This window comes from Aquarana catesbeiana, linkage group LG05 (assembly GCF_042186555.1).
Source record: "Aquarana catesbeiana isolate 2022-GZ linkage group LG05, ASM4218655v1, whole genome shotgun sequence".
NCBI classification, from domain to species: Eukaryota; Metazoa; Chordata; class Amphibia; order Anura; family Ranidae; genus Aquarana; species Aquarana catesbeiana.
Genome location: NC_133328.1, coordinates 192,639,206 through 192,657,759, shown reverse-complemented (window position 1 = coordinate 192,657,759; position 18,554 = coordinate 192,639,206). Strand labels below are relative to the sequence as shown.

The 18,554-nt window shown below is 44.0% G+C and overlaps 1 protein-coding gene across 3 annotated transcripts in view; it reads right to left on the bottom strand.

Moving 5' to 3' along the window:
- Positions 1-18,554, bottom strand: part of TPK1 (thiamin pyrophosphokinase 1) — an 881,459-nt gene that overhangs the window by 590,790 nt on the left and 272,115 nt on the right. For all 3 annotated transcript variants that reach the window (XM_073630451.1, XM_073630453.1, XM_073630452.1), the window contains exon 4: positions 17,808-17,877. In XM_073630451.1, coding sequence (XP_073486552.1) covers positions 17,808-17,877 — 70 coding nt within the window. The remainder of the gene's footprint in view (positions 1-17,807; positions 17,878-18,554) is intronic.

Below are 18,554 nucleotides of genomic sequence, written 5' to 3'. Positions count from 1 at the left end.
GTGCTGAGGACAGCTATCTTACAGGGAATAGTCCCTTGCCAATGCGAGGAATGTTGTAATGTCTTTTGTTCTGTATTAGTGCAGTCACACTACGTATCTTTTCGGTTTTATTTTATATGCAATTTAAACTATGGCTATTGCATACTGTTTGAAATTAACCACTTCAGCCCCGGAAGGTTTTACCCACTTCCTGACCAGGCCATTATTTTCGATACGGCACTGCGTCGCTTTAACTGCACGGTGGTACGATGCTGTACCCAAATAAAATTGATGTCCTTTTTCCCACAAATAGAGCTTTTGGTGGTATTTGATCACCTCTGTGGTTTTTATTTTTTGCGCTATATACAAAAAAAAGACCAACAATTATGAAAAAAAAAAAAATTTTTTTTTACTTTCCGCTATAACACATATCCAAAAAAAAAAAAAAAAGGTAAATAAAGTAAATGTCTTCATCTATTTAGGCCAATATGTTTTCTTCTACATATTTTTGGTAAAAAAAATCCCAATAGTCATATAGTGATTGGTTTGCGCAAAAGTTATAGCGCCTACAAATTACGGAATAGATTTAGGGACTTTTAATTATTTTATTTTTTTTACTGGTAATGGCGCCGATCTGCGATTTTTAGCGGGACTGCGACATTGCGGTGGACATATCTGACCCTAAGTGACACTTTTTGGGGACCAGTGACACCAATACAGTGATCAGTGCTAGAAAAATGCACTGATCCCTGTATAAATGACACTAGCAGGGAAGAGGTTAACACTAGTGGGCGAACAATGGGTTTAAATGTGTTCCCTGGGAGGTGTTTCTAACTGTGGTGGGTGGGGGGGGGTGTTACACTGGAGGAAAAGAGAGATCGTGATTCAGCTTAGCTGAAACACGATCTCTCACTTTTCCTCCCTAACAGATCAGATATGTGCTTTGTTTACATTGGCACACCACTGATTCGTCCCTCCTGTGAACGATAGCGGGTCACGGGGTGGCCATTGCGCCCACCGGACCCGCTGATTGGCTCTCGCTGTGTCCAGTTACAGTGTGGGCTGCGTGCCCCTTTAACCACGAGCACGAAATCAGGTACAGGCACACCCAGGCCGCCCCGCCGCAGTGAATGTACATGGGGCAGTCCAGAAGCGGTTAATACTGGCATTGACTTTATTTGTGAAAACCTTTAATAAAAATATTGCAACAGAAAAGGTGGATTATAGTACAGTACTAGAAACATATGACAGAAATGTTAGTTCCAGCTAAGTCAGGAATTGTAGAGCAGTCAAAGCTGAGGGAGAAGGTGGATTCAGTGAAAAATCTGCAACAGAAGGGTCTATCCAGACTGAAACTATCACACAAAAGACAGCAAAAAAACGAAACATTTACGAGGTTTACACGGAACTCTCTCAGGACAGAACAGGCAAAAAACAACAATACACAAAGCCAAAATCACACAAACAGCATCAGCAAACTGAACACCGCATAATAGCAAGAGATATTTGGATTCTGGTGCTCTTTTAATATCGACCTATCAGGGCTCACACTCTTATGTGCACATGTAAACGGCTCACCTAAATAGAGCAAACGTGTTTGCATAAAAATGAAGCCTGAATTGTAGAAGAGCAATCAGCTGAAATAAAGTAGAAGAACGTAAAAAGGGCAGGAGAAAAAGTGAGAAAAGCAATAGATTAACAGTACACTAGGAAGAATCTATTCCCAGACAAGTGCCTGACCCTGGGCCCTCCAAAGATAGAGGACCATGCTGCAGACGACTGAGCACACCACAAGTACAGTAGACTCCTAGCAGGATCAAGGTAAAAAAGCCCCACCTATTCAAAAGCTCATTCCTGCCTGAGAGGTCCGCCATTGTGTATGGTGAGATCTTTGGTAACTCAACCACCAAGCTATTCATTGTCCAGTATAAGATTAATTTACCAGTGTCCAAATGTATATTATGAATTGCAAACTCATATTCCCTATGACAAAAAAAAAAAAATCACAAAAGCTATCTGGAGCTTTATAACTAGGTTCCAAAGATTATGTATAAGATATGCCTACCTACAATATTCTAATCCATAAAGTAGGAAGCATGCCTTCTGTGATTAGCTCATAATGCATTATTCTTTTAAGCACAGAATTTTCTTGTAAACTTTTGTCTACCACCGACATAAAAAAAAGCAGCAAATGATTATCCACACAGATTATAGCTTGTGGCACAAAGGCCCCCTAGATGACAAAAACATCATCCATTTCATTAAACCCCATGCAAGCATTATCAATATACTGTAAAATAACATAGCAGGCAATAGTCAAAATAATAAAAGCACTCAAGTGGTGTAATAGCAAAAAAAGCCAAAGCTGTTAATCCCCGAAGACATGCCATGTCATGTCATGTCTGAGAAAAGCCGTAAACAAGTGCAAAATATAAGGATACCGTATTTCAGCCAATCATGTCTGAACAACATGTAGCCTTATTCATGGAATTACTTTGACAGCTCTTATCTACATAATACCTTCTAAGCATATCATTACCCACAATCTCTCTAATCCAGAACATTAAGACAAACTTTTTTACATCGAAATAAAATTTATTTTACTTTGCCAAATGTGCAACAGTGTTAGTTTACTGCAGTTTTCTGTTTTTGTAAAGTTTATGGCGACAATAAAAGGTTGCCATTGTGTAGCTCGGCATTTATTTATGAAAATATGAGCTGCAGTACAGCTATCCAATTATGTAGTAAAGTCATGGGAAATCTAATAACTTCTGTGTATTTGAGCTATATAATTATTCATTATTTATAAAGGGCTGATGTATTCTCGAACTTTGTACTTTTGGGAACAATATACAAAGAAAATTGTAGCAATGCATATGGAGAGCTACACAACAGAAATAACTATTTAAATGATCTTTTTCATGAAAGAAATATATCTGGTTATAAATTGAAAAGGCAACTTTTAAAACTAAGACATAGGAAATGCTTTACTTCTGACATAAAACATTTAGAGCCCTTTCACACTGCTAGCGCGGCCGCTTAGCGTGCTTTACTGCTGTTATAGTGGTGCTTTTCGGACAGATTTAACCCCGCTAGCGGCCAAGAAAAGGGTTAAAATCGCACACAAAGTGCCACTGCTGAAGCGCTTTGCAGGCACTTCAGCAGCGCTGCCCATTGATTTCAATAGCAGGGGCGATGCAGGAGTGGTGTATACACCGCTCCCGCACCGCCCCAAAGAGCCTGCTTGCAGGACGTTTTTTTCGGCACTCTGGCTTTCACACTGGGGAAGCTTGAGAGGCGCTCTACAGGCACTATGTTTAGCGCTAAAACGCCTGAAAAGTGCCTTCAGTGTGAAAGGGGTCTTGGCGTCAAAGCATGTAAACTTTTACATTTGTAAGTAAGGTCAAATTAATTTACCCATTATATATGCAAGGGCAAATTATATTTTGCAAAATAGAGTAACAGCAGACTTAAAAAGTGGACCTGGATCTAAAGTGGTTATAAATCTCAGACATGAAAAATTAACAAAGCACATCTCACTATAGCATGTACTAGCCTGAATACAAAGCACCAAGGCTGGCTCCTTTCTGATCTCTCCTCTCTCTGCTATCTGCATGGGTCACTTCTGACACATTTTCCTGACACAACAGCTTGGGTTGTTATGCCATTGATCGTGATCTACCCTTCGACTGCGGGCAGCTGACAGGTAGATCGCAAACACAGCTCTGCAGTGGCAGTCCTCCCCATCAAAAAACACAGTCCATCACTCATGGAAACGGACCCATGTGCCCCCTCAGTCACTACCCATCAGGCTTCATAAGCACATAATCCACCATCTCTAATGCCTCAGAGACAGGCTACACCCTAAAATAATAGGCCTACTGCAAATCCATCACCTATGCTAGTCTCCAAACCTAGACAGAAGAAAAGTCCCAAACACAAAAAGAGACAACTACCATTACCTCCAGTTTCCCAGGTTCAGCGTGAGCCTAGCCCCTCAAAATCTGCCCATGCATCTACATCAACTATTTTGGTGCAACAATCATCTCCTTCTGATTTTACTGATGGGGTTTCTACAAAAACCACATCCATGACAACTACCACCTCACAGAATTAATTATCCACTCCATTCATCTCCTTTGGACCAAACTCCCCTCTGGTAACATCTCCTGCAACGGCTCACCAGATTGACCCATCTGCGGTCTCTTTTTTAGTGCCAGACCTCCCCTGGACCAAGCCACAAAAAAGAAAACACGTGGCAGAGGATGACGGGGAAGAGGTGGGTGATCCCAGTTCAGACCCCAGAAAAAAGACATTACACTCAAGATCTTTAACTTATCTACCCATGCCCTAACAGCTAATGAGATTTCGCTGCTCAGCCGTGGCTTAAATTTTGCACCTTCTGTTCCACCTAACCCTTTCATTTTGAATAGGTTCATACGTCTCCTGACCTTAAAAAGGTTTTATAATATACAGTCTACTAAAAATAAGGTACCCCAAACCCCTGTCGATCCTCCAATGGATGATACACCCCATACCGCACATGATAACTCCATTTGTTTAGCCTTACAGGAAATACTTTATCATGATAACGCGGGCTATTGTAGTAGTGATAATTATCCCTCCTTTCTTGATGACACTGAGAGTAACAACATCCTGTATACAACATCCTGTATACCCAGCACCTCATGAGTTCACCACCCGTCCAAAACACTAAGTTCAGGCCTAAATCCACTTTTTACCTGACCCAATCCAAAGGTTCGCTTTTTATTCCATTGTTTATTCTAAACTTATAGACATGTGTGCTTCAGCCAAAAATAAGAATGTACACAATCTTACCCTGGCTGAAAAGAGAGCACTTAAGGCCCTCACTAATAATTATGACATGGTCATTAAGTGTGCAGATAAGGGAGGGGGTATAGTGGTACAGAATAGAACCGATTTTGTATCTGAAGCACTTAGACTTCTGTCTACCAAAACTTATATTAAATTGAGCACTGACCCACTACCCCGGTTCACTTTAGAGGCCACTACTCTCATCACTGTAGCCCTACAAGACCATATCGTTACCCAGCATGAAGCTTCCTTTCTGGTTAAAAAATTTCACTACACTTTCACTATACTTTTATCACCTGCCCAAGGTGCATAAAAACCTTGCCAACCCTCCAGGCCGACCGATTGTGGCAGCCATGGGGAGCATAACCAGTGGCTTCCCACAATATGTGGATCAGTTCCTTCAGCCACTTGCCCAATCCTTGCAGTCATACAGTACATTAGAGATGACACACACCTGCTGGAACTCCTCTCACCATACACTTGGGAGCCATCTTACCTTTGGGTTTCTCTCGACATGCAGTCTCTATATACCTCATGATGTTGGATTACATGCTATACAATTCTTTTTACATGAGGAACACATGTTGAATCCTAGACAGGCCTCTTTCATTGTAGAGGACACATCCTTTTGCTTCACCCACAACTATTTTAAATTCAACTATGAGTTTTTTTCTACAGGTGACAGCCATAGGAGTGAATTTTGCTCCCTCATATGCCAACCTCACCATGGGTTTATGGGAATCCTCTTACATTTGGACAATAATCCTTTTTCTTCCAACATTGTGTTCTGTGGCAGGTATATTGACAATGTTATCATTATTTGGGATGGCAGTGAATCTATGGCACAAGATTATGTCACACATTGTAATAACAGCATGGTTTTATCTTTTTTTACCACTGTCTGGTACAGGAATAATCTGGCCTTCCTGGATCTGGAATTGTATCATGTTGACAATGAAATCCACGCAAGAAACTACTCTAAACCCAAAGCAGGCAATTCATTCCTCCACTACACAAGTTGTCACCACCCTCAGTGGCTTAATATAATTCCAAAAAGCCAATTTTGCAGACTCAAAAATAACCACATAGCATCAGACTATGATATCCAGAATGAGACTCTGAAGGAAAAATTCTTAGACAAAGGCTTTCCAACTGACATTGTGGAAACAGCCTGTTCCTGATATAAAGAAACACCATCCACATCACGCCATCAGGGCCGGTGCTACCACTAGGCGGACTAGGCAATCGCCTAGGGCGCACTGCCGCCTAGGGCGCCCGGCCGCTGGTTATGTTATCCCCGCATTGTCCTCCACAGAGCTTGCAACCACCGCCCTGACATGTCAAGCAGCGTCACCCGCGCCCCGCCTCCGCCCCGCCCCCCGCGTGCGGCTCCGGCTCTCCGCTCTGGTGTGTTTCCAGACAGTAATCCTAACCCTCTCTGCTATCTTAATGTCAGCCAGTCACAGACAGTGTCACATCATGTGTCCAGCAACCCCCTGGCCACCCCAGCCAGGGCGCTCTCTGATGTGTGTCAGGCAGAAGCCGCCCTCCTTCTCCTCTCTCCGCACTGTGACATGTGTCCACAGTCCAGCACTGAGGCCGCTCTCTGCTCTCCCTCCGCTCTACACTGTCCATGTCTAGCAGCACAGTCCCTCCCCCCACGCTCTCCTGGCTGTGTCACTGGAGCAGAGTACATGGAGGAATCAGATGAATCATGGGATATAGTGTGGAGCCTGGCGGCGGCTCTCTGGGCTTGGGGACAGGTGGAGAATGGATGGAAGCGGCACCGACACCGACCAGAAGCAGCAGGCAGGTGCACAGACACAGTACAGCCAGGGCTGGTGCAAGCGAGGAACAGGCAGCAATAACAGGGTCATTGTCAGAAGTTTGCTAAGCCGTCACCTGGTGACACTGGTGTGGTAAGTAAAAACTGTTGCTTTCTCTCTGAGTTAATGAATATGTGATAACAATGACATGGAATTTTAAAATGTGTTCGTATATGTATATTGACTGATCTGCCACATGCTCCCCCCCCCCAGGCTGCATTGATTGGCGCTGGTGAAGCGGCATTGATGGGCGCTGGTGAGACTGCATTGAATGGCGCTGGTGACATGGCATTGATGGGCGCTGGTGAGGCTGCAATGATGGGCGCTGGTGAGGCTGTCTTTAATGGGCGCTGGTGAGGCTGCATTGATGGGCGCTGGTGAAGCTGCATTGATGGGCGCTGGTGAGGCTGCATTGATGGGCGCTGGTGAGGCTGCATTAATTGGTGCTGGTGAGGCTGCATTGATGGGCGCTGGTGAGGCTGCATTGATGGGCGCTGGTGAGGCTGCATTGATGGGCGCTGGTGAGGCTGCATTGATGGGTGCTGGTGAGGCTGCCTTGATTGGTGCTGGTGAAGCGGCATTGATGGGCGCTGGTGAGGCTGCATTGATTGGTGCTGGTGAAGCGGCATTGATGGGCGCTGGTGAGGCTGTTTTTGATGGGCGCTGGTGACGCGGCATTGATGGGCGCTGGTGAGGCTGTCTTTGATGGGCACTGGTGAGGCTGCATTGATTGGTGCTGGTGACATGGCATTGATGGGCACTGGTGAGGCTGTCTTTAATGGGCGCTGGTGAGGCTGCATTGATGGGCGCTGGTGAGGCTGCATTGATGGGCGCTGGTGAGGCTGCATTGATGGGCGCTGGTGAGGCTGTCTTTGATGGGCACTGGTGAGGCTGCAATGATGGGCGTTGGTGAGGCTGTCTTTGATGGGCACTGGTGAGGCTGCATTGATTGGTGCTGGTGACGCGGCATTGATGGGCGCTGGTGAGGCTGCATTGATGGGCACTGGTGAGGCTGCAATGATGGATGCTGATGAGGCTGCATTGATGGGCGCTGGTGAGGCTGTCTTTGATGGGCGCTGGTGAGGCTACAATGATGGGCGCTGATGAGGCTGCATTGATGGGCACTGGTGAGGCTGTCTTTGATGGGCGCTGGTGAGGCTGCATTGATGGGCGCTGGTGAGGCTGCAATGATGGGCGCTGGTGAGGCTGTCTTTAATGGCCGCTGGTGAGACTGCATTGATGGGCGCTGGTGAGGCTGCAATGATGGGTGCTGGTAAAGGCTACATTGATGGGCGCTGGTGAGGCTGCATTGATGGGCGCTGGTGAGGCTGCAATGATGGGTGCTGGTAAAGGCTGCATTGATGGGCGCTGGTGAGGCTGTCTTTGATAGGCGCTGGTGAGGCTGCATTGATGGGCGCTGGTGAGGCTGCAATGATGGGTGCTGGTGAGGCTGCAATGATGGGTGCTGGTAAAGGCTGCATTGATGGGCGCTGGTGAGGCTGTCTTTGATAGGCGCTGGTGAGGCTGCATTGATGGGCGCTGGTGAGGCTGCAATGATGGGTGCTGGTGAGGCTGCAATGATGGGCGCTGGTGAGGCTGTCTTTGATGGGCGCTGGTGAGGCTGCATTGATGGGCGCTGGTGAGGCTGCAATGATGGGTGCTGAGGAGGCTGCATTGATGGGCGCTGGTGAGGCTGCATTGAAGGGCGCTGGTGAGGCTGCATTGATTGGTGCTGGTGAAGCGGCATTGATGGGCGCTGGTAAGGCTGTCTTTTATGGGCGCTGGTGAGGCTGCATTGATTGGTGCTGGTGAAGCGGCATTGATGGGCGCTGGTGAGGCTGTCTTTTATGGGCGCTGGTGAGGCTGCATTGATTGGTGCTGGTGAGGCTGCATTGATGGGCGCTGGTGAGGCTGCAATGATGGGTGCTGGTGAGGCTGTAATGATAGGCACTGGTGGAATGCATTTGATGAGCGCTTCAATAAAAAGGTGGGGTATACATGGGCAGGGAAAAGGGTGTGGAGTCAGGGGTGGAGCCAAGGGGGGGGTGACAAAATGAGGTTTCGCCTAGGGTGTCAAAAATCCTTGCACCAGCCCTGCACGCCATTTGACCCAGGCTGATAAAATTCAGTTGCAGTTCATCACCCAATTCCACTCCCGTCATAGACAGATGGAACAAAATATGCGAAAACATTGGTCCCTACTTAAATAAGATCAGCATCTCCTCCCTGTTCTATCTGATAAACCAAAATGTTTTTTTTTTGTTTGTTTTTTTTACTTTATATCTTTATTAAAGCATTTTCCATTTTACAAAAAAAGAAAAACAACATTCATCTAAAATTTTGAAAGAAGAAGGGGAAACAGACTCCCCTCCCTTAGGTAACTTCGTTCAACTCTGTATATCCCCACTTTCCCTATCTAACTCATACATCACCAAGCCAACATAGTCTCGCTTCCACTCCTTGCACTCACTTTTCACCCAGCACTTTACTTTCCACTCGTCTTTTAACCGTTTTCCTTTCTTTAACCCTCTTTCTAGTTTAGCGTCCTTTTTTGAATATATATATATATATTATATACACCTTTTCCTTTCCCCTTCTCTCCCCACATTTTCCAGATCTTATTAAATTTCTTAAGAGCGCCTTGTCTAATGTAAGACGTTCTTTCCTTAAGAATCACCACGTTCATGGCCTGTTCCCACTCTCTACTGGATGGAGGTATGATAGATTGGCATTTTTGAGCAATTAATTTCCTTGCCTGGAATAGGCATCTCAAAATTGCTAATTTAGTATCTCCTAGTTTACCTTCTCCTCTATCCACCCCAGCACACATAGCATGGGTTCCAAGTCTATAGAGACTTCAAATACCTGGCCTATGATACCCACTACCTCCCTCCAGTATTGGATTAGCGTCAGGTATCTCCAAAACATATGGATCAGATCCCCCTCTGCCCTTCCACACCTAGGGCAGGTATCATCTTGTCTACGGCCAAACTGAAAGAGCTTTTGAGGAGTGTAATAGGCTCTGTATAGTAAGAATAAGTGTGACATCCTCTGGGGCAGGGAGAGTGACACCAATGGGGCAAGTTCAAGAATTCTTTCCCATTGTGTTTCAGTTAAACTTCCCCCATCTCTTTCCCATTTCTCCCTAGAAGCCCGAACCTCTAATCCTTCCCGACTACCTTTATATATACTTGGATAGACTTGTGATATTAGGCCTTTTGATGTTTTTGCGATGATAACTTTCTGTAGCACGGGTATCCTACTCCATATATACCAATGTTTGCTTACAGTAAAGCCCCAGTATCAAAAGTAAGCTGGCACCAAGCAAATTAAAAAAGAAGCGCCCACCACCTGGGCATTCCCTTCCCACTTTTTTGGCCATTACAGGCATGTATCAATGCCGCAAGCCCCTCTGTGAGACCAGTTTGTAAAGCATGGGCAGAAGGAATTCCACGTCAAAGGTAAAACCTATCCAATCACGAAATTCCACACAAGCTCATCCGACTATGTAGTATACAGTGCCTTGCAAAAGTATTCACCCCCTTAGCTTTTTACCTATCTTGTTACAGTACAGCCTTTGGTTTGATGTTTTTTTAATCTGAATTATATGTGATGGATCAGAACACAATAGTCTAAGTTGGTGAAGTAAAATTAGAAAAATATGTACATAAAACTATTTTTCAGAAATAAAAAAATTATAATTGGCATGTGCGTATGTATTCACCCCCTTTGTTATGAAGCCAATAAAAAGCTCTGGTGCAACCAATTACCTTCAGAAGTCACATAATTAGTGAAATGATGTCCACCTGTGTGCAATCTAAGTGTCACATGATCTGTCATTACATATACACACCTTTTTGAAAGACCCCAGAGGCTGCAACACCTAAGCAAGAGGCACCACTAACCAAACACTGCCATGAAGACCAAGGAACTCTCCAAACAAGTAAGGGACAATGTTGTTGATAAGTACAAGCCAGGGTTAGGTTATAAGAAAAATCCAAATCTTTGATGATTCCTAGGAGCATCATCAAATCTATCATAACCAAATGGAAATGAACATGGCAACCCAGCCAACCTGCCAAGAGATGGCCGCAAACCAAAACTCACGGACTGGGCAAGGAGGGCATTAATGACTGAGGCAGCACAGAGACCTAAGGTAACCCTGGAGGAGCCGCGGAGTTCCACAGCAGAGACTGGAGTATCTGTAGGACGACAGGACGGCAATAAGATGTACACTCCATAGAGTTGGGCTTTATGGCAGAAGAAAGCCATTACTTTCAGCAAAAAAATAAAATGGCATGTTTTGAGTTTGCGAAAAGGCATGTGGGAGACTGCCATAATGTATGATGGAAGGTGCTCTGGTCTGATGAGACTAAAATTGAACTTTTTGGCCATCAATGAAAATGCTATGTCTGGCGCAAACCCGACATATCACATCACCCAAAGAACACCATCCCCACAGTGAAACATGGTGGTGGCAGCATCAGGCTGTGCGAAAGTTTTTCAGCAGTCGGGACTGGGAAACTGGTCAGAGTTGAGGGAAAGATGGATGGTGCTAAATACAGGGATATTCTTGAGCAAAACCTGTACCACTATGTGTGTGATTTGAGGCTAGGATAGAGGTTCACCTTCCAGCAGGACAATGATGCCAAACACACTGCTAAAGCAACACTTGAGTGGTTTAACAGGGGAAACATGTAAATATGTTGGAATGGCCTAGTCAAAGCCCAGACCTCAATCCAATAGAAAATCTGTGGTCAGACGTATGCCCTGTACACACGATCGGACATTAATCGGACATTCCGAATACAAAATCCATCTGATTTTTTCAGACTGATTTTGGGCCAAACTTGTCTTGCATACACACTGTTGCACAAAGTTGTCGTAAAATCTGATCAATCTGAACGTGGTGACGTAAAACACGTACGTCTGGACTATAAACGAGGCAGTAGCCAATAGCTTTTGTCTCTTAATTTATTCTGAGCATGCGTGGCACTTTGTGCGTCGGATTTGTGTACACACGATTGGGATTTAAACAATCAGATTTTGTTGTTAGAAAATTTTATATCCTGCTCTCAAACTTTGTGTGTCGGAAATTCAGACGGAAAAAGTCCTATGGAGCCCACACACGGTCAGAATTTCCGACAACAAGATCCGTTCGTACATTTTCCGTCGGAAAGTCCGACCGTGTGTACAGGGCATTAGAGATTGCTGTTCACTAGCGCAAACCATCCAACTTGAAGTTTTGCTAGGAGGAAGGTACAAAAATCCCAGTGGTAAGATGTGGTAAGCTCATGGAGACTTATCCAAAGCGACTTGGAGCTGTGATAGCCGTAAAATGTGGCTCTACAAAGTATTGACTTTAGGGGGTAATAAGTTATGCACATTGACTTTTTCTGTTATTTTGTCCTATTTGTTGTTAGCTTCACAATAAATTAAAAAAAAAATCATCTTCAAAGTTGTGGGCATGTTCTGTAAATTAAAAGATGCAAATCCTCAAACAATCCATGTTAATTCCAGGTTGTGAGGCAACAAAACACGAAAAATGGCAAGGGGGTGAATACTTTTGCAAGGCACTGTATTGCCTGTCATATCCTCTTCTATGTTGGTTGGACCATAAGGAAATTACGTAAACGATTTGGTGAGCATCGCTGTTTCGTTACTGAAGGCAAAGATATACACTGCGTTCCTAGACATTTTCTGGAACACCACAACAAGTCCACTATGCCCAGAGATCACCCCTTGGTTGAGCATTTCCTTAAGCTTTGCTAGAGGGAATTTTATTGGATTTATTGCTTGGATGTTCTGTCTCTTGGAGGGTTAAATGAGGAGTTGGAAATCAATGTGTTGCTTTAGTTGCTTTTACTGTTATTTTTACATGGTTCTATTTGTGTACTTTTTTCAGGTTCATCAAGAACCCTACACACACATAGTGGGATATTTACAATATGCATCTGTAACTGTAAGTTCCCATCTGATATGCTCTTACACATAGTTATAGTCCATATATAGAGATTTTTTATCCACCTGTTATATTTCTCATACATGAACTGCTGGACATTATATCACATGCACTGTATGTATTTGTTTTTAATGTACTGTGCACATATGTGTGTGACATATATATATCTATGCACTCATGCGTGTATGGAGAGCAAGAGGTATCACAGTACCGGATAAAGGGTGGGAGCTGCCGGAGTTAACTTTTCACATTAACCAGCAAGTGATTGGTTGTTCGGATGCTGTGTGGTCCTAGCAACCGATTACCAGCTTTTGAAAAGTTAACTTTGGCACAATGTGGGGGGGGGGGTGAAAGGGAACAGAGGACACTGTTTTTTTTTGGGGGGGGGCACAGGACACTGCTTTGGGGGAGGCCGAGGGCACTACAGTTGGGGGGGTAATGTGAAGAAGGACAGAGGACACTGCTTTGAGGGGGGCAAAGGGTACTGCTATAAGGGGAGGGGCAGAGGACAGTACAGTGGGGGGTTGATGTGAAAGGGGACAGCGGATTCTGCTTTGGGGGGCACAGGACACTACATGGGGGGTTGTAAAGGGTGGCAGAGGACACTACAGTGGGGGAGGGGTGATGTGAAGGGGGGACAGAGGACACTGCTTTGGGGAGCAGTGGATACTACAGTATGGGGGGGGGTGATCTGAAGTTGGCAGAAGACACTGCTAAGGGGGGGGCTGAGGACACAACAGTGAGGGGGTGATGTGAAGGGGGGGCGGGACACTACTATCGGGAGGGAGTGGACACTACTGTACGGGGGGGCTATTGTGGGAGGGGGCAAAGGGACAGAGGACACTACTGTGGGGGGGATGTGAAGGGGTGCCGAGGACACTGACATGGGTGGGGAGGCTCAGGACACTATGCTTTGTGTTTATTGGGGGCTTAGTAGTCACTTCACTGCGTATATTTAAAGGGGTTGTAAAGGCAGAAGGTTTTTTAATCTTAATGCATTCTATTCATTAAGATAAAAAGCCTTCTGTGTGCAGCAGCCCCCCTTATACTTACCTGAGCCCCATCTCTATCCAGTGATGTCAACGAGTCCCTTGGACTCTCCCTCCTGATTGGCTGAGACACAGCAGTGGTGCCATCTGCTCCTGCTGCTATCAAAGTCAGTTAGCCAATCAGGAGAGAGAGGGAGCGGGGCCAAACTGCTTGCTGTGGGGGCATGCGACACACTCATCGGTGCCCTTGCAGTTCAATCAGAACTACAAGCTGTCTGCTGCAGTGGCTGACAATACTTGTAGTTAATTCACAGGTCGTGTGTTTTTGAATTGTGACAGTGGGTGCAGGGGGAAGTACCCCCGTCCGCTGTCACACTATGGGTGGAAGTTGTACTTGAGGATCTGCATTTTAAAGCAAACAAAAGTTGTTTTTTTGTTTACATTGCTAGCAGGAAGGCTAAAGGCCAATTGACTGTTCACTTTGCAAGGCAATCTGCCTCAGAGGTTAGTGAATGTGATGCAATTTCACTATGCAAAGAATACCCAATCAATGACCAAAAAAAAAAAAAGTGTTTGCTTGCACATAATGGGTTGATGGAAGTCAGTGGAGCTTCAACCTCAATCACAGCTCTGGGAAAAAAATCCCTCCAAAGTGAACAGCAAACAACTATTTGCCTTTAGTAAATCAACCCCTTTTATTTCATAAAAGCTTTGTTCTCACCTGCTAGCTATTTTCTTCTCCCTTGTGTGCCAGAGTGAATTAACTATTGTATGTGGAGGTTACATTATCCCGGGCAATCAACCAAAGTCGCCAAGGATGCCCAACTGAAAACAACCAACAAAGAGGTCAATGACAGAGCAGCAACGAAGAGCACACTTCAGGAGGCATTTCAGGAGACTGTGTATACTTGCACATTATAGAAAAAGCCCACCCACCACGATGTAGTACTTAGTTCCACTTTAAGTATATCCCTAAATCTCCTTCATTCAGTCTTCAGATTTAGCTCTCTATTACGGGTTTTTAAACATTCCACACCAGTTATCAGGATTGTAACCCAGACCTGAGGAAGCTTGAAAAAGTCTATGCATAGAGACAGTGCGATAGGTAAGTGTTATGGTAAGTCAGTAATGGAGCAAAGATCGGATGCAGGAAGCCTACAGGCAATACTGGTGACTAATCCTTTGCTTTTCTTTTTTTGGGCACAGCTTCAACAGCTCAGGACTTTTTTAAATGAACATGAATAGACTTTAGATGCAGAGCAGTTGTATATTTCTTTATGCTCTAATTTCTCACTTATGCTTAGATACTTGGCAGACAACTACTTTTTTCCATCAGTTATGTTTAATGCAATTAGAAACACAGCTATTGACAACAATAAAATGGCACTGTATGTAATGTTCCTACTTACAAGTACCTGTATCTTTACAATGATAAATGGGCAGAAAAGGTAATAATCCATATCACATTTCCATTTACTATGATCCCAAAGGCCTACTTCCAATGCTGTGGTTTCTAAGTATGTTCAGGTCAACACCAATCATTGCAGATTGCAAGATCGGATCTAAAACTGGACACACTAATTTGACAACAGAGAGTCAGAACAGATGGCCCAGATTTGATGACTCGAGTCAAAATGGGTGCTCTAAATCAAACAGGGATGCAAAACCTATTTCTAAAAATATTTTATTCCAGCAGAGTGACAATATTAGAAATGACACTGAACAATCTATTATGAATACAAGTTTTTTCGCTTGTTTTGCTTGTTCTGTTTATGCCTGCTACTCCTAATTTAAACCAAGTTCCATTTATGAAAACATTTTGATCCAAGCTTTTTATGTTTTAGGAGTGGTTTCATCTTATGCAGAGATGTAACCTGAAATTAAACCCATTCTCCACGGGACAGTACTTCTCTTTTTTAGTTCTAAAAGGAGCTTTACATTTCAGACAAATCAAAGATGTTTGAAAGACTTTGCTCCACTACACTACTCATATTAAATGACCGTGCATAAGATACCGGTACTTGTCAGTACACTGTATACCCATTTAAGCTGCTTCCTATGGGGGCACTCAGGGGGGACAGAAGCGTCGGTGGGGGACCTCAGAAGAGGAGGATCAGGGCTTGTTATTTTAATGGAAAAGAGAAAAAAAAAAGACAAAGCTTTACAATTACTCTAACGTTAGAGTCATTGGCAGATGGCAGCTGTGTCACCTCAGCCTCCACTGTGCAAGCATCCAAAAGCCCTGAGACTTCCGCTTGGAACCGCTATCTAGGATGTGAAGTCAGGGGGCTATGCTAGGGAATTGACTCTTCATGGAGTAGCCAGCTTTTCTAGCACATTCAAGGGTACATAGCAATTGAATATAAAATAAATAATGGTAACAAATATTCTGCAGGTATGCATTTCATATTTTTCTGTAATTTTACCTGCAAATTTTATTTTCAATTTTAATTATTTATTTTGATCACCTCAATACCACTGTACGTATATATACGGCCTCATATTAAGGTGGTATTACTGGGATCATGGTTGAGGCTCAATTACTTTTGTTGCCTTTGGGACAGGAGAGCCCAAGACTGAAAGGAGAAGGGGGAACCCCCTTGCCTTTGGAAACGGAGAGCCCTGTACTGATCCACATTGGCTGCACTGCACGGAGTGAGAGGATCTGATATTGCTCCTCCTCCCTTCTGTGACATCACAAACTGCAAGAGATGAGGAATATGTCACTTACAGTTTTGGTTTGTTCATTTACAGAGGCCAGAAGACCAATGATCTCTCCATAAAAAATGTAAGTGTATTTTTTCCTGAAAATCTGCATTTGATAAACTGCTGCGCAAATATCATGTGACATAACAAATTCCAACATCATCCTTTTTATTCTCCAGGGCTTCTGCTTCTTAACCAGATGCTGACCACCCCACACACATTTACTGAGGCAGGGCGGCCTCTCTGGGCAGAATTATGTACCTGTAAGTAATTCTGCACTTGCGGGTCTGGGATCACCGGCGACCCGTTCCCGCTGTGACTGGAAACCGCAGGAGCCAATTAGCGGGTCTGGTGGAAGCGATGTCCACCAGGACCCGCCGATCATTTGGGAGACGGGCAGAACGGCGATCTGCCTATGTAAACAAGGCAGATCGTCATTCTGTGACAAGGGAAGGCTGTGATCCTGTCTTTCAGCTAAGCAGGAACACGGATCTCTGTCTGAAATCCCTAGGAACACATTTAACCCTCTGATTTGCCCGCTGCAATCCCGCTATAAGTCACCGATCGCCTCCTTTCCTAGATAAAAATAAAATAAAAATTCCAAATATATATCCAATAATTTGTAGACACTATAATTTTTGGGCAAACCTATCATTATACGCTTATTGGGATTTTTTTTTTTTACCAAAAATATGTAGCAGAATACACATTGGCCTAAATTGATAAAGAAATGAATTATTTAAAATTATTTATTGGGTATGTTCTATAGCAGAAAGTAAAAAATATTTTTTTCAAAATTGCCGGTATTATTTTGTTTGTAGCGCAAAAAATAAAATATGGCCTGGTCATGAAGGAGGGAGGTAAACCTTCCGGAGCTGGTTAAAAAATATATAACATTTTGAAACTTCCATTTCTTCTTCACACATGGTCTGAAGAGGAAACGGAAGTTTCAAAATGTGTTACCACCCCAGTCCTCGGCAGCACACTCCCCTGCTAACATCAGTTCATTCCATGCTGGTTACCACCACAGCTGGCCGGCTCCTGCCACCTCACCACCCTGGAAACAGACACTGCCACGCCATCCATGGGGGAATCCTCATGTCTGGCCATGGATATTTCTCACATGTCTGCTTTTATCTACTAATATGTGAATTGCCAATGTGTTGTGCTTTTAAAAAATGAAAGTGATCTAACCTCTGTACTTAGTCTGGTGCCCCTCTTGTATTTCCTTTACATGCCTGCAGAGTTCTTGCTTTGCTCCTAAGGGTGCTTCCACTGATTCTGAGCTTTATCACCTACCTGTCACTTTCATCCTTTGTACCATGTTGGACTTTTATGGACTCCGTATTAATGAATTTTAGTTGATTGCATTCTTCTAGCACCAATTTTTTATTGTGTTTGTTAAAAAATATTTAATGCAATATGTTTACATGTGCTAGCGATCTGATAAATACATTATAAAGCATAAGTATGCACTCCCCTGTTATGGTAAAAAAAATATTAACTTACTCATCTTGCTGACCATTTGTGATATGATATAGATGATTTGCACCCCCATCAGCACAGGCTTTGATAATAGCTAAAAAAAAAGAAATAAGTGTAATTTAATAATTTTGAAATTCAAATTGTCAACACGTATATGGCTGATACAACCCTGAAGCGTCTCTCATGAGGCCCTGAATCTCCTCTATTTAGCTTCTTCTCTTCAGTGTCTGCTTGCTATGGGGGAAGATGTGCAGGCTCACTACCGAGCCAGACAGTGTGTGTCCATAGACACACATAGCCTGGCTCGGTCTCACCCACCGCTCTCTGCTCACAGGATTTGATTCACAACAGTAGGAGCCAATGGCTCCCACTACTGCCCGAATCTCCTGTGAGAAGAGAAAGACAGGGGAGAAGAACAGAAGATGGGCACAGTGCTGGATCAATACAGAACTCAGGTAAGTGTTTGGAGCAGTGGACGGCTGTTGTAGATACAGCCTGTCTTTATCTACAACAAAGTAAGAGTGGCATGAGGGAGGATGAAAACTGGCCACATGGATCAGCTCGCATGCTTAGTGTGGTCAGTTTAGTATCAGGAAGAGGAGAACCGGCAGCATCAACCAGGTAATAGATAAACACCACAGGCACAAATGCAAAAGTGATATTAAAAAGTATACAGCAACACCTTAAAGAGACATGCTTTTTTTTTCTAAGGTTATAAACACTTTGACTATTATAATAACTCTTGCAATTCAACAGTTGGCATAACTGACA